The 17,026-nt window shown below is 38.6% G+C and overlaps 1 protein-coding gene across 2 annotated transcripts in view; it reads right to left on the bottom strand.

The window, feature by feature from the left end:
* LOC139757188 (UV excision repair protein RAD23 homolog A-like) overlaps positions 1-17,026 on the bottom strand; it is a 79,983-nt gene that overhangs the window by 56,121 nt on the left and 6,836 nt on the right. For both annotated transcript variants that reach the window (XM_071677330.1, XM_071677339.1), the window contains exons 2-4: positions 14,689-14,767; positions 11,759-11,937; positions 6,844-6,992 (exon numbers count right to left, since the gene is read on the bottom strand). In XM_071677330.1, the coding sequence (XP_071533431.1) occupies positions 6,844-6,992; positions 11,759-11,937; positions 14,689-14,767 (407 nt within the window). The remainder of the gene's footprint in view (positions 1-6,843; positions 6,993-11,758; positions 11,938-14,688; positions 14,768-17,026) is intronic.

Raw genomic sequence — 17,026 nt, 5'->3', positions numbered from 1 at the left:
GTCGAGCAGGGTTGAGGGACAAGTTAGTTGGGATGTGAGTTTGACTGGTAAAAATGGAAAGAAGCGAAATGCTTTAGATATCTGGGAGTGGACTTAGCAGCGAATGAACCATGGAAGTTAGGAGGGGGCAAAGGTTCTGGGAACAATGAGAGTGTGGAAAGAATGTCATCTCTGAGGGCAAAATAAGTATTCTTGAAGGAAGAGTAGTTCCAACAATATTGTATGGTTGTGAGGTATGGGTTATAGAGGGATGTAAGGAGGAGGATGGATGTGTTGAAAATGAAATGTTTGAGGACAATATGTGGTGTGTGGTGGTTTGATCAAGTGAGTAATGAAAGGGTAAGAGAGATGTGTGGAAATAAAAAGTGCGGTTGAGAGAGCAGAAGAGGGTGTGTTTGGACATATGGAGAGAATGAGTGAGGAAGGGTTGACAAAGAGGAAAGAGGTGGAGGGAACAAGGAGAAGCAGATCAAATTGGAAGAGGAAAAATGGAGTGAAAAAGATTTTAAGCATTCAGGGCCTGAACATACAGGAGGGTGAAAGGTGTGCATGGAATGGAGTGAATTGGAGCGATGTGGTATACCTGGGTCGACGTGCTGTCAATGGATTGAACCAGGGCATGTGAAGCGTCTGGGGTAAACCATGGAAAGTTCTGTGGGGCCTGGATGTGGAAAGGGAGCTGTGGTTTCGGTGCATTATTACATGACAGATAGAGACTGAGTGTGAACAAATGGGGCCTTTGTTGTCTTTTCCTAGCGCTACCTCGCACACGAGAGGGGAGGGGGTTGTTATTTCATGTGCGGCGGTGGCGATGGGAATGAATAAAGGCAGACAGTATGAATGATGTACATGTGTATATATGTATATGTCTGTGTGTGTATATATGTATACATTGAGATGTATGGGTATGTATATTTGTGTGTGTGGACGTGTATGTATATACATGTGTATGTGGGTGGGTTGGGCCATTCTTTCGTCTGTTTCCTTGCGCTACCTCGCTAACACGGGAGACGGCGACAAAGCAAAATAAAATAAATAAATAAATAATTATCATCATTATTATCATTATTATTATTATACATACAGGAGGGTGAAAGGCATGCAAGGAATAGAGTGAACTAGAACGATGTGGTACACCGGGGTCGACGTGCTGTCAATGGATTGAACCAGGGCATGTGAAGCGTCTGGGGTAAACCATTGAAAGTTTTGTGGGGCCTGGATGTGGAAAGGGAGCAGAGGTTTCGGTGCATTATACATGACAGCTAGAGACTGAGTGTGAACGAATGTGGCCTTTGTTGTCTTTTCCTAGTGCTACCTCGCGCACATGCGAGGGGAAGGGGTTGTCATTTCATGTGTGGTGGGGTGGCGACAGGAATGAATAAGGGCAGACAGTATGAATTATGTAAATGTGTATATATGTATATGTCTGTGTGTGTATATGTATGTCTATGTTGAGATGAACAGGTATGTATATGTGCGTGTGTGGACGTGTATGTATATACATGAGTATGTGGGAACATCATAAGCAACTGCCTGACAGCTCTTCAAAGCTGTCTACATCTCACACAAAGCAGAGGAGGAACATTTTAAACCTCAAAAAGATGGTGTGAGTCCACAACAGCACTTATGAAGAAATTTAACATCATTGCTTATTTGCTTACATATATCAATATCTTCTATTTGTAAATATCTATACATAGAATATCCTTTTAAAATAACAATATCTAAATCACTCAGTTCATATAAAACCCTCAAATATCCGAAAAATTCTATTATCCAAAATGGCTGATTCCTCAAGCATTTCAGATAACAGAGGTTTTACTATACACATAAACTGATGACACTGTAAGTGTTTTCATACCTGAGTGCTGCTTCCTGCATTAGCAAGGTGGCACCAACAACAGACGAAGAAAGGTCACACCTACTCACATCTACTCTCTACCTGTCATGTGTAATGCAAAGAAACTACAGACCCCTATCCACAACTAGGCCCCACAGACCTTTCTGTTGTTTATTCAAGATGTTTCACATGCCTTGGTTTGCTTCAATGACAGCACATCAACCCCTGTATACCATATTGTTCCAACTCACTCTATCCCATGCAAGCCTTTCACCCTCCTGAATGTCTAGGCCCTGATCACCCACCATCGTTTTCACTCCATCCTTACATCTCCAATTTGGTCTCCTGCTTCTCCTTGTTCCCTCCAAACAATTTCAACATACCCTTTTCAGCTCTCTGAACCACACTCTTCATCATCACACCTCTCTCTTACCCTTTCATTATAGACCTGATCAAACCAACTCATATTACATATCGTCCTAAAACATTTCATTTCCAACACACAAACTCTCTTCCATACATTTTTATCTACAGCCCATGGCTGGCATCCATATAATAATGTTGGGAGTACTATACCTTCAAACATATCCATTTTTGCTCTCTAAGATAACAATCTCTCTTTCCACACATTCTTCAAAGCCATCAAAGCCTTCATCCCCTCACCCATCCTAAGACTAACTTCCACTAACATGGTTCCATTTGCTGCTAAGTCCACTCTAAGGTATCTAATACACTTCATTTTCTCAAACTTTTCTCCATTCAAACTCATACCTCAAATAACCTATCCCTTAACTCTCCGCTAATAACCTTAATCTAATTCACATTTACTCCCAACTTCCTCCTTCCACACACCCTTTCAAACTAAGTCACCAATTTCTGAAGTTTCAGCCTCGAATCTGCAACCAGAACTGTATCATCCTCTACAGACTGCATACTCGCCCCTCTCCAAACATCTCGCATTTACCTCCCTCACCAACCCATCACCAGCAATAAAATATAAATTTGTAACCTTTTAATGAAACCCCATACTAGGGCATTCATAAATTTCCTGGGCTGCAAAGTTTAAGTGCTAAGATTAGAGTAAGATACAAAAAACATTCCTTCCATTTCCTTCTCTCTCGTCTCAAGGTGAGGAAAGATTACCCCTAAACATTCAACCATATCCCCTTCTCTCTCACTTTTAGTGTGTACAACGTAATACTTCAAAATATAATTATGTTATTCACCACCAATGCTGTGCACCTGTATATGATATTGGAGTAGAGTGTGACACACAGTTCAAAAGAAACAAAATATTTTCATGTCCTCCATGGTTAGGCATTTTCAAGTCATTCTGGAACCTAGAACATCCCAAAATCCAGAAATAGTTTGGTTCCAATCATATATATAATTTGTCTAGAAGCAAATCCAATGTCAGCTGCTACAGGATACTAACTTTTGCATCTGAAAATAAGTAAATCTGGTATCCCAAGGTCCTGAGATTACCAGAATTGGAACACTACTCCTGTGCCTCAATGGCATCTTTCAATTCACATCAATGTGGACTCATTTGCAATACTAACATTAGAAGGGCAAAATAATAAACTGCAATGCTGGCATGTACACATCTATGAATTAAGTGAATTCTATAAAATTACTGAGCAATCTTAACACTAGAATGCTTCATATGGTTACTTATAAACTTGAGAAATAAATTAGCCCTCATCAAAATATAATCTTAAACTTTCTTGTTGATACTGATCCTACACAACAAGAAAACCAAACTGTTTAGATCACATGATCTATCCACACCAACAACACTATCAGAAAAGCATAAAAGAAATATATAATGGAAAAATCAGAATGTAGTTTAACCTGGCGAGATAAACTAGAAGTACAGCCTGGGATAGTGTAGCTTACTAATCTACAACATAAATTAGAACTCTGATTTCATCATTGCTTGTACTTCCCTGACCTGAACTTTTACTGGTCTCTTGTCACCTGGGTATAGCATAATGACATACATGCCATAGCACTTGTTTCTACAGCTGTCTCAAAAACATAAAACTATACATTTTAATTTCAACCACTACAGTAACAAATTAGGCCTACAACAAACTCTTGAACTGCCAGATGTGAAAATATACATGTTCTCACAGCATATGAGAGAAATGAAGGTTCTAAAGGATGAAAAACCATTTATCTACCAAAGGCAGAACCCTATAAGTATCTGAGAGAACACTTGCTTGATGGAGAGTCAAAACACCATTTTATCTAGGAAAATTATGTGTCCCATAAGAATTCACTCAGCTCATAAACCATGAAATAAGGAAGGCTAGCAGATGTTAATTCAAAGAACTCAACAACCATACAGTAACCCACCCAGTCTTATGACATCACAGTGCAAAGCTCAGGCAGAGTTTTGCATCCTCACACTTACATTCAGTCCCTGACAGCTGGTGACTGTGCATAAGGTCAGTTAGTTTTAGGAATCATGAAATCGTTTTCTATACAGAAAAAAGGGAGGGAATGGAAGGGAAAAAACATGAATGCTCAAATGACTCTGCCTACAGCAAGAAACATTGTCATTCATCCTCTAAACCTACTTTTATCAATTTTGGACAGACAAACTTTAGGCATCTTACAGCATACCCAAATAAAGGAAGACAAACTGAGGAAAGTCAAAGGAAAACAAGTGCCACGCCTACTCCAAAATGTCAACTGATCCTCATTATAAAACATCATCTACTGATGGCAGCATAATCAAAGCCAAGAGAATGATCATCCTTATTTACACAGATGGCAAACGAACATCAGGAATATGCCACATACAAGATTCATATACAAAGCCATGGCAAAAGTCATCAATTCTTATATAACAGAATCTGGCAGAAAGCCAATATTATGAAGGAAGAACTAAATTCCAAATCCAGCCAGATATAATACTCTAATAGTACATGATTCAGGAAGCCTTGAAGAAAAAACATCAATTTTCTAAGAAAAAAATCTGAGCCTTATCAACATCAAGCAATTATATTCCTAAATCTAAGTCTCATCTCTTTCAAGAAACTCTGAACTGACAATATAAAATCTTACAACAATGGAAGAATAACATGAACTACACATATGCACTTACAAGTACCTACAAAGGTATACTACAATGACCAATGAGCAAAAGTTTTCAAAATTAACTCAAGATCTTACCATTTTCATAACATGCTTAGCATTTTGTGTGATGTGGTGTTTCCAAAATAGATTAGACTAAGGGTATGCAACCTCTTTGAAGTGCAAGCCACATGAGCCTGACAATGAAATTATGACATTCTGTATCCTTAATATCAAAGTGAAATGATCACAGTTCATGAATTCACTGGTTAGAATAGAAAATATCTAATAAGAACTTTACTGTTATTCATAATATAAAGTCTGTTTCTACAAATATAAAATCAGAATCTACATACCATTAGAAAGGCATCTGTCTATGCTTTCTTTTCCCTGACCAAAAAAAATAACCAAATTTGAGCTAGACATAACAAGACTTTAACTACTATCTAAATGTTTGTCATTAATTCCACCTCTAGCTTAGGAGTTAAGAGTGATTCAGTGAAATTAAGAAACTTTTCTCGGTTGTTCACTAATTTTTACTTCTGTAAATTCCAATAGGTATTTTCTATGTCAATTAAAAATCAACATCAAAGAGCTAGACAATTATGCGATGATGTATGTCATGTTTCCTACTGTACTCAGAAAAGAATATAACAACCTTCTAAATGTAAAGCATGACTTGAATGATTACACTGAATTCATAATCTCCCCAAAAAGAAAGGCTGTGATATTTTCATGGAAGAAAGTATATAGGGTCCTACCACACTGCACTTTTAGAAGCCACCAAACTCACTATTTGCATGAGCACATGAGGAATCAATACTATGAGTATCTGCTGCACATATCAATCATTTGCAAACCTTGGCACTAAAGGCTAAGCAATGACAAAGAAGTTCACTAGTTAAGGAGACTCCACTGCCATGGCCACCCCCCTTGGAACAGGCATCAGAGATATAGATTGATAGATAGTTCTGAACACAATTTCATAGAATCAAACTTCCAAGACGTTCCTGAGGCAAGTGCTATCTTCAGCTAAAGAACTAAATGAACACTGCTTTAGGGTAAGTGAAGGAGATAATTTTTTTTTTTTTCATGCTTGTCTGCCAATGCCCAAAACAGCAAGGTAGCTCCAGGAACAGAAAAAGAAATGGCCTCATTCAGTCACATCCATTCTCTATGCCCTACAGACTTTCCCCTAGTTTCCCCAAGCTACTTCATAAACCCTGGTTCACTCCACTGACAGCACATTTCACACCCTCCTGTACGTTCAGGCCCTAAGCACTCAAGACCTTATTCAGCAAGACTAAAACAAGGATGGATTGAATGAGGCTTGGCAGTAATGGGGCCTAATCATTCAAGAGAATATGGTATGGCGCAGATAAAATGACGTGAATCAATGTGGTCCATGGGTAGAAACATGCTGAAACAAGGCAGATGGAGCAGGGCAAATAAACATGAAGTAATCTGTGGGTTCTTGCTGTAAAGGGTAGTGTTCTGGGTATGGTGAACTATACAAGAACTAAGAAGTGAATCAACATAAATGAAGCCCTTGTTTGACTGACTCTGAAGCTAACTCGCTAAAGCAGGAGAGGCAATGATATATAAAACAGAAATGGTTTTCTGGACCAAAGTAGACTCAGAAGCATTTAAATATGATTACCTCTGCTTAAAAGTGCACCCAGGAAACACTACTGAAACATGAACATATCATGTATCATACAGTTGACAAAGCAAGATACACTTCTCATTTCAATATCTGGCCTATGTCCTCCATACTGTAGTCTTTGGCCACTTTTGCTCGCTTTAATGCTTTTTAAGAGCATCTTTCAATCCTTTTGAATTATACAGACAGTACTTTTATTATCTACCATAAATAAGTACATTTCAGTTTAATTGTCTAAACTACAAAAACTACTAACCCGCCTGAAGATGGTTGTGTAGTTGGCGTAGATTGTGTGGTGGATGCTGGTGTAGACTGGGTGGTAGTGGTGGTGGTTGTAGTGGCAGTGGAAGTGGTGAGAGTGGATGCTGCTTCAGTTGCTGCATCTGTGGAAGGTGTGCTAGTACTCTGAAAAAATTAACATATCAAAATTAGAATTCCTTATTATCAACTTCACAAAAGTATATAATAAATATTTTTCTAAACAAAAAGTTTCTTTGGCAAATGAAATATTGCTTTTGCAAACATTATTACCAGATTCACTCATCATCATTCACATGGGCCAGACCAAATGTATGCAGGACTGAACACTTTGAAGAGGATTATTTTGCATTACTAAACAATCTAAATCTTCTCTCTCTGAACACAAGCAAAGTTCATGGTCCTGATGGCATCCACCTAAATGTATTGAAAGAGTGTGCCTCTGAACTTGATCCTGTGCTTGTACTTCTGTTCTATTGCTGTTTAAAAACCAAAACTTTTCCTTCTCCTCAGAAGCATGAACTGATACATCCACCCCTAAGAAGGGAGACTGTTCTGGCCCCTCCAACTATTGTCCTGCTTTGGCATCTACCATTTCCAAAGTCTTTGAATCTCTCCCCAACTCCCACATCCTTAGACACCTCGAAAATCACACTCCTCTCTCTGATCACCAGTAAGGCTTCCTTAAAAAGAGATCCACTGGTGATATTCTTCCCTGTCTTAATTATGTATGGTCATCATCCGTGAAAGATTTTGGGGAGTTATATGTAGTTGCCCTTTACATATCTAAAGCTTCTGACAGAGTGTGGCATCAGGGTCTCATCTCTAAGCTTCCCTCTTTTGGCTTCCCTCCCTCACTTTGCTCCATCATATTTAACTTCCTCTCCGGCTGATCTATCTCTACTGTTGTTGATGGATCAGCCTTCCTCCTTTTCACCATCAATGGCAGTGTCCCTCAAGGTTCTGTCTTGTCCCCTACACTTTTTCTCCTTTTCTTTCAATGATTTCCTCTCCTCCACAATTAATTCAATGCACTCATATGGTGATGACTAAACACTGTATTCTTCACATCCTTCAATTCTGCCAATTCTCCTCTCACTCAATCTGCATCTCATCTTGACACAGCTTCCTCTAAAAACTCAGACTTGGACAGGATTTCTCCGAGGGGTACACAAAATCTTGTTAAGTTTAATGCCTCCATGACCCAGTTTCTAACCATCTTTCAACTGAAAATTCCGCACAGCTCTTGTCTCTTTTTAAGATTCTGTAATTTTACCTCTTAACTCAACTCAATGAACATACTTGGTATTACTGAAACATCCACTCTTTCTTGGAAACCACACATTAAAGGAATAGCTAAGTCTGTCTCTTAAGAAACTGAGTGTGCTGTTTAGATGTCAAAACTTCTCTCACATCTGGGGTCGTTCTAGCTCTGCATCCTTACTTGACAGAGTTGAGTCAAAAGCAGTCCAACTTACAAACTATCATAAGCTAAATTACAAACTTGACCCTCATGCCCTGCAGTGCATTGTTGGTTCATTTTCTTTCTTCTACATGTATTACTTTGGTTTTTGCTCCCATGAGCTGGCTGCTTGTGTCCCCACAACACTAGCCAGACCATGCAATACTTGGGAAGCTGCTGCGTCACATGATTACTGTGAGGCCATCAGCAACTCAAATGTGGGCAATTTTGACAACTGCTTCTTTTCTTACACATCAAAGCTTTGGAACTCTCTACCTTCTCATGTCTTTCCGAATAACTATGACCTAGCACACTGCAAAACAACAAGTTTTTCACTTCCTACCAAATTCGAAAACTTTCCCTTGCATTTCCTTTTTGTTTCATAATTCTCTCTACATTTCAATTATTTCAATTAAGGCCTGCCCTTGATGTGGACTTTTGTCCTTGACGGGAGCCTTAAAAAAAATAATACAAGGAAATGATGGTATAGAAGACTGAGATGCGAACAAACATAGCAACATAAGAACTAATCTATGACAGCAGCATTAGATGAAACAGGCATGAACAACATGGGAACTGACTACTGGAATACATAAAAAATATCGATATAAAACATATTCTAAAGGCCAAGAGATGATATAAATTGAAAGACGATAACTGACAGGTAATTCACAATGCTATCTCTACTCCACTGGTGCACCAGAAAAGTCACTATCATTCTATTTCTTCATAACAATATTTCACTCCTACTAAGGATGATAAATACTTTTTAAAAGGCCCTGCCACATTAAATTCAGATCTTTACCTATCATAACTTTGTTACATGTACCTTTCATACTCTCACTTATCAGAGCATCCATTTTTCCATCCTCTTTCAAAAAAACTATAGTTGAAATTCATTCACCCTAAATTTCACACCTAATTGTGAATAAAACCTTACTAAAGTTGCTTACTGTGTGTTGTCACTGGTTTTGCACTATTCAACATCCAAATAATTCTAATAACTGTTTCAAGAAAAACTAAGAAAGGAGTTCAAGGCTAATGTCACTTATAATAAAACTAAGCTGCAAAACTTTGGTGTATGAAGAAGAAAGGAATGTTTTTTGGATTAATTGGGTGCAAGGCAGTTATGATGCAGAAATGAGATCAAATACATCATGGTGCTTGGGGGATATGAAAGCAAGGTGGGTAACAAGTGAGAGTAAACAGTAACTCGAGCGGTGGGGTAGCTGATGTAAATAAAAGTAGTAATATAACTGAGGGTACACAATAACTGGGGCAGGGGGGGGGTTCAAATATATAAATAAAAGCAGTAAAGAGCTCACTGAGTTGTCTGCTGAAAAAGGAAAGCTAATTGGGACTCCATGGTTTAAGAAAGGTGCAAACATAAGTATATATGTGTGAGGGGGGTTAAAGGTCAACAGGCACTTGTGGATTATATGCAACTGAAAGATTGTTGAATTTAAATATCCTATGATGGGAGGCTGTGAAATGTCTAATTCTTTCTAGGAAGAAGCAAAACATCTGTGTGAAAGAACTGGTGAAAGTAAGCAAGCTTGGAATGACCTGTATGCAAAGATACCATGAGAGACTGAGTAAAGAATGGCATAAGGAGAGAGTAAATGAAACTTAGGGAATGGTGGAGGAGTGGAAGGTGTTCTGTGTAGCAGTGCTTAAGATATCATTCATTTTCACTTGCTTGCTGTTTCCCTTGCTTGAGAGGAAGCAACAGTATAAGACAAAGAAAGGCCACATCCACTCACATCCATTCTCTAGCTGTTCTCTGTAATGCACCAAAATCACAGCTCCCTACCACACAGGATCCATAGACCATTCCATAGACCTTTCATCATCTGGCATGTTCAGGCCCTGATCACTGTAAATCTTATACACTCCATTCCACTGGCAGATGGTAACTCTAGCGCTATGTTTTCAGATGCTCCAACCAACTACTTCTAACCAACGTGTCTTCCTAATAATGTCTACTGTTACAACGTACTACTCCTACCTAACGCTCTGAGGTAATACTCATACCTACTATTTACATTTAATGTTTCTAACAAAAGCTTCAATCTAAGGTCCCTACCGATTACTACTATCTATCTACTGCTCCTACCATTTTGACAAAAGGCATGGCTAGCACAAAGCATTGACAGCAGAAAAATCCAGACTTGTGAGGAATAGACAAAGCATGGACCACAGGAAAATCTAGACTTGCAAAGAATGAGTTGTCAAGTGCTATTTGTGACAAGTAGAGACTGTATGTTTCTGGAGAGAGTACCACCAGTCCATCTGCAAGTGAGGCAGAAAAAAAGACAGTTACCTGGATCAAAGCAATGCAACTTGACAAACACTGAAGTGCTGGCTCTATACAGAGCCATCACTAACCCTCCCAATACCAAGGCGGTACCTCCCTGGTCGGTGGCTGACTACCAACCACTACCTATAATTTGTCTTCCCAAGTACTTACATTTGTGAAGTCATTTTCAAAAATGGACGTTGTTAACCCTAGAAGGCAAAGTGCTTTTACTATTGTTCACCTACAATACAAACTGCTTATTGCCTGTTAAAAACTAAAAATAGATTTTGACAAAGTTTCAAGACAGATCAGTGCGATATATCACATTAATAACCCTTAAGTCCCAGAGTTTCTATCGACAGTTAGTAGCTGTACAGCTGTTTTTGTAGCAATTTGTAGTTATATCTTTATCTATCTATCATACTTAATCGCTGCTTCCTACGTCAGCGAGGTAGCACAAGGAAACAGACGAAAAACGGCCCAACCACTTATATGCATATTCTTTTTTTCTTTCATACTATTTGCCATTTCCCGCATTAGCGAGGTGGCATTAAGAACAGAGGACTGGACCTTTGAGGGAACATCCTCACCTGGCCCCCTTCTCTGTTCCTTCTTTTGGAAAATTAAAAAAAAAAAGAGAGGGGAGGATTTCCAGACCCCCGCTCCCTTCCCTCTTAGTCGCCTTCTACGACACGCAGGGAATATGTGGGAAGTATTCTTTCTCCCCTATCCCCAGGGATATACATATACATAAACACCCATACACGCACATATACATTTCAACGTACACATACATATACATAGAGACATATACATATATACACATGTACACATTCATACTTGCTACCTTCATACATTCCAGTCGCCACCCAACCACACAGGAAATAGCAACCCCCCATATAAATATTGAATTACCTTTCAAATTCTGAATCTGTTCATTTACTAATCAAATATGGCTCATTCAGCCACAACAGAAGAGCAGGAAGTCATATACACACACACACACACACACTATAGCTTGCTATAAGGTCAAAATATTCAAAAATGGCCTACATGCAAAAGTTTGGCTACAACCCATCAAATGCCTTGGAATGTTGAAAGCATACGTCTTGTCTCTACATACATAAAATAAAAAATAAAACAAACTTTTACCTGTGAGGATGTTTCAGTAGGTTCCTGTGTGGAAGCAACATCTGGTTCAGCTATCACTGTGGGGTCAGAAGGACCAGAAGGTGGAGGTGCAGCCTTTGGTTTCGTCACCATTATCACTAGGAATTTCTTATCATCAATATTATACGATTCAAGAGTTGTGTCATCTTGCAATATTTTACCTGTACAATATAAGAAACAGTATTAAGCATTACAATATTTCTCTAATTCAATGTTATGTGCCATAACACTTCTTCCATAAAATCAACTTGTTACCAATTTCCCATACAATATGAAGAACATGCAGCCATCATCAACAACATATAAACTGACATTATACTCACCACCATTAGCACTCAAAATGTTGTTTCATTCAGCTGAAGGGTCTATTTATGTAATTCACAAAAGTGCTAAACAATGTATGCATGTAATCTTTTGCAGCATACACTCAATAGCCACGTCTTCCTAGTTTGGTATCTGACAGCATACGCTGGCTGGTCTACCTTTACCAAGGGTTATCATATATTGCAGCAAACACAAATTAGTTAACTACTATCTTATGGTCTAAAATAGTAATGTACAGCATAAACCGGATGCTCTACTGTCTTCATAAGTTTTGGTATCATGTAGCATGCATTAACAATCTCATGCAGTATATACTAACTGGTTTTAGGGTCTAGTATCAAACCTTAACAACTAGGAGGTCAAATAGGGTTCATCTCTAATTATTCTAAGGTAAAGAATCATGCAGCATACACTATATAATTAACTAGCTATCTTTTTTAAGGTGTATCATGAACCTTTTAAGGATGGTTAGGGAGAAACATCTCCAACTGCAGGGTTGGTTTTGTCTGAGCTGGTTTCTTTGTTTTAAAGCATGTATAAACTTTCTATGCCCTTGAGGTTACTGCATTTTTCTGGCTTGGTGGGAGAAGTTAATGTTAATGAAGTGTGAGATTGCATAATCTCAGGATGCAAAATTGCCCATACTTCACACTTCTTTATTGTTTCCCATGTTAGCAAGGTAGCATCAGGAACAGATGAAGGACAGCCTTATTTACATTCACTTTCTAGCTGTCTTTTATGATGATCTGAAACCAGAGCTCCCCTATCCATAACCAGGTGCTACAAGCCTTTCTGAGATTTCTCCTGACCAATTCATATGCCCAAGTTCAGCCTACTGAATTCACAGCCTCCTATACAATTCATTCCTCCAATTCATTCTGTCTCTTGCACATCTCACACTTCTTAACATAAACACCAAGTTCTCAGGGATATGTAATCTGAAAGGGCATCCAACCCATCCCCCAGTTCCCCTAACCCCTACAGACTGCAAAACGTTCTCTCCACTCCCCTTACATTTACCTCCCTTACCACCCTTCCACAAACATGAAATGGCAAAGGTGACATCACACAGACCCACCTTCACCTGGAACCACTAACAATCCTAGCTTCATACTTTCCCCTAAGCCTCACTCATTTCATAAAAACTCCTCAATTCCTCTAGTACCTTTTCTCCTACCCCATATATTCATATCACCTTCCACAAAACGTCTACCCTATCCATAAAGTATTCCACATACACATCCCTCTTTTAAGAGTTTCTCACACAAATTCTTTGAAGGAAACACATCTTCTACCACTCCTGAAGCCATATTTTTCCTCCCTAATCTGATGCTTTGTGCATTTCACCACCCTCTCAATCACTACTCTTTTATGTAATTTATCAGGTATACTCCACAGATCTAAAACTTTGTAATTCAAGCATTCCCTTCTGTCCCCTTTGTTTTTATATAATAGCACTAAGCAGGAATTCCTCTAATTCTCAGGCACCTCTCCTAGACTCATACATACTCTAAAAATCCTGACAAACCAATTAACAAAACTGGCACAACCTCTGATGAGAAATTCAAGTCAATCCTAGTCACTCCAGCTCCTTTGCCACACTTCACCTTACATATGGCTCTTACCACCTCTCTTTGTCACCAAACTATGAGTAATGATTCTCTTGCTCTCCATACCTCTACATTCAACAGGCCTTGTAAAAAACACTCCATCTCCTCTTTTTCTCTTCCTTGCCTATTACCACTTTCTCATCCGTCCCAACTTGTTCTCATACTATTCACCTCCTTCTTCTTCGCCAATCTCCCAACCTACCTCTCATGTGCCCTCTTTTTCTGCTCTAGTTCCTTTTTCTTGACCTCCAACTTCTCTTGCATTCCTCCCAATCACTCCTTCAATGCAGACACCATCAATACACCTTACTTTTCTGATGGCAATTCAACTTTCTTGTCCCACAATCACTACCCTTTCTCATCTGAATCCCGCCTTCTGCATGCCACACACTTCCCAGTATGCCCCAATCCTGTCACTTCCTTAGTTTCAAATAATCCCACCTTATGCAACTCTTCACTCAATCTCCCTGGGTATCTCTAAGTGCAGGTCTCTTTGCTAGGCTCATTCAATTTCACTATTTTCACACACATAATCTCCTCTTCCTAAAACCACCACATATGACACTTGCTTCCAACAAGAAGTTATAAGACATCCAACCTGCTGCCCCTCTCAGTAACTTCACATCCAAACACCCCTCCTTTGCATGCAATAACTTGCACATAATCCAATATTGCTAGCTGAACCTAAACCCATACAATTCTTTATACAACTTTATTTGTATAAAATATTCCTTATCGTCATTTCTATTTCAGCATACATCTCAAGAAGCTCTTCCACATTTCATTTACACCAAAGATCCCAGGCCTGGACTCAGGCCTCACTTTAAATTCATGGCAGTGTATGACTTATTCAGACTTTTGCAACCTGTAATGTAAGACCCCCAGCACAGTATCTAAAAGATCCCCCAAAACTGGAAGGATCTTTTGGATCTATACAGGGGCATTCAAAAACATGCTACATATCAATGTTTACCTTACCTGCATAAATAAGTTTCTGACCAACAGCAGGGTAATCTCTGCCTTTTTCTTTTTCAACCTTCTCTTTAAGAGCTCTCACCTATAAATGAAATAGAAATTAGAATTCAACATAAAATATCTAAACATAATAAAGATGGTTAAATAAGATAATTAATTTAACCAACTATACAATGTACATCACAATAACAAAACAAAGGGAACAGGGTAAAAGACTGGATGGTTACATGTGTGAGTGAGGGGAAAGAAACAGTGCTTCAAACTGAAACACTGTATAAGGTAATCATTTCCATGCTGTTATGGCTATTAATAAAGATGGGAAAAAATTCTATAAACAGGTCTCCAGTAGTAAAAAGTGAAGAGAAAGAGTGCATGAAATGCTATGAAACAATACTGTTATGTTACCTTTATGAGAAGGACAAAGATGTAGTAATGACGAATATGAATGCATGGGAATGTAAAGTTACAAACATTGACAATACTATTAGCAGATGCATATCTTTCAGAATGATTCCAGGAAAGTGGATAGTCTTTTTGTGATATTCTTATGATTTTTGAGATGAAAAGGCCACACCAATTACAAACCTGTTACAGAATAACAGTTTATTTGAAATACTTTACACACATAACTACTTAACTATTTTCTCATGATGGCATTGCATACTGAAGTATGTTTATTACATGCATGGAAAAAGAGCGAAGTGTATCTATTTTGGTATTAATCATAAATATATCATTTACTCTTTAGGATGTGGAAGCGCTTGCAGTTTAACTTCTTTAAGCTCACCCTGAACACTTTTGCATACATCAAACATCATATTAGCTCATATTAGCACTAATATTAGCTCATTAAATATAATCCATCCAAAAATAAATGACATTTACCATTTATTATGAGGCTTACATGTGCCAGGTTTTATTTGTAAAACTAACCCTATCACTTACCTATGCAAAGGACATTGTACATCTGGCAGCATGGTACAATTTTAAAAGTCAAATGACAATATTTGTTGCCTCAGTTACCTCTTAGTACTGCAAATGGAGGAATTTACCTTTTGGTAACTGTCCCTGTATCTAGTGATATTTTTTTTGTTATTTCTCTGATACTTTATCTGTACCTGTAACTATGGGTCCTCAGAAGTTGTCCCAGAAAGAAAAGAAAGGCATTTATTCTTGCTTGGAAGCAAGAAATTGTCTACAAGAGACTTTTAAAATGTACTGGCAAGAGGAGTTAACCATCGGGACACTTTTTTTCATTTCTATCATCTTTCCACATAGCTGAAGCTGGATCTGGTTGCTTTGATTACTGATAGCCTGATGAAGCGTAAGGTGTTGAAAAAAAAATCCCAATTAGGTTATCAGTTAACTGATGGTAATATAGCCTCACCAATGGAGCCATCTCATTCACTGTGTAACCTCAAGCAAGTATAGTCCACTCTCCCAACTCAACATGCTTGGCACTATTCTATACAACACTACTAGACCCCTCCCATATAAACCACTCCATAACTATCAACCTCCAAGCAAAAATACAAAGCTTACCCCTGCCTCACACTTTGGTACCTTCTACTCACAGAACCCTAACAACTCAGTCTTAAACCTTAACTCATTAGACATGCATCCAGCAGAGACCACACTCCCCATCACTACTATAATACCAACACTGTTTTGTCATATTCTAAAACCTTTCATGCCTGTGATACAACTACCCGAAAAAAAAAGGCAATTACTACTCAACCATCCTGCACTCTCTGTAAATGAACACATACACATCATTTCATAACCTGTGGTCCCAACCTGAGATGTGGCCAGTTTCCTAAGTGCTACATGAGCCTCATACAGATAGAAGGGACTCCTGGGGCAGGAGGCAGGTTAGTAAGGTTACTTGGCAATGCATGGGAAAAATGGATATTATAAAAAAAAAGGCTTAACATGAAAATGCCCTTTTTTGGCTTTCAAACTGCCTTCAAAGCCAACTGTTGAAAAACTGAACAGTGAAGTCACTTCTGTGATGATTGATTACCATGATGCTGTAATATGTACACTGAAGTATCACTTTTGTTGGCCTTTCAGGCCACTTCTGGTACCCATGAATCCTACCTATGATCCAGAGATACTTTCATACTGAGGCTGCAAGGTTGCATTTCTCAAATGAGAGCAATAAACTAAGTAATCAATTACCTAAGTAATCAGTTAGGCTGAGGTGACCTTTGATGACATTATAGTAGCTTTGGTAGCCTTGAAACAGCATCCAAGGCCAACATGCAGTAGCTTAAAACCTTCCCCAGAATCTGAAGTACTTACACCAAGGCAGACAACTTTTAGGGTTGGGCTCTGTTAC

Source organism: Panulirus ornatus, chromosome 2 (assembly GCF_036320965.1).
Source record: "Panulirus ornatus isolate Po-2019 chromosome 2, ASM3632096v1, whole genome shotgun sequence".
NCBI classification, from domain to species: Eukaryota; Metazoa; Arthropoda; class Malacostraca; order Decapoda; family Palinuridae; genus Panulirus; species Panulirus ornatus.
This window is presented reverse-complemented; position numbering and strand designations above follow the sequence as displayed.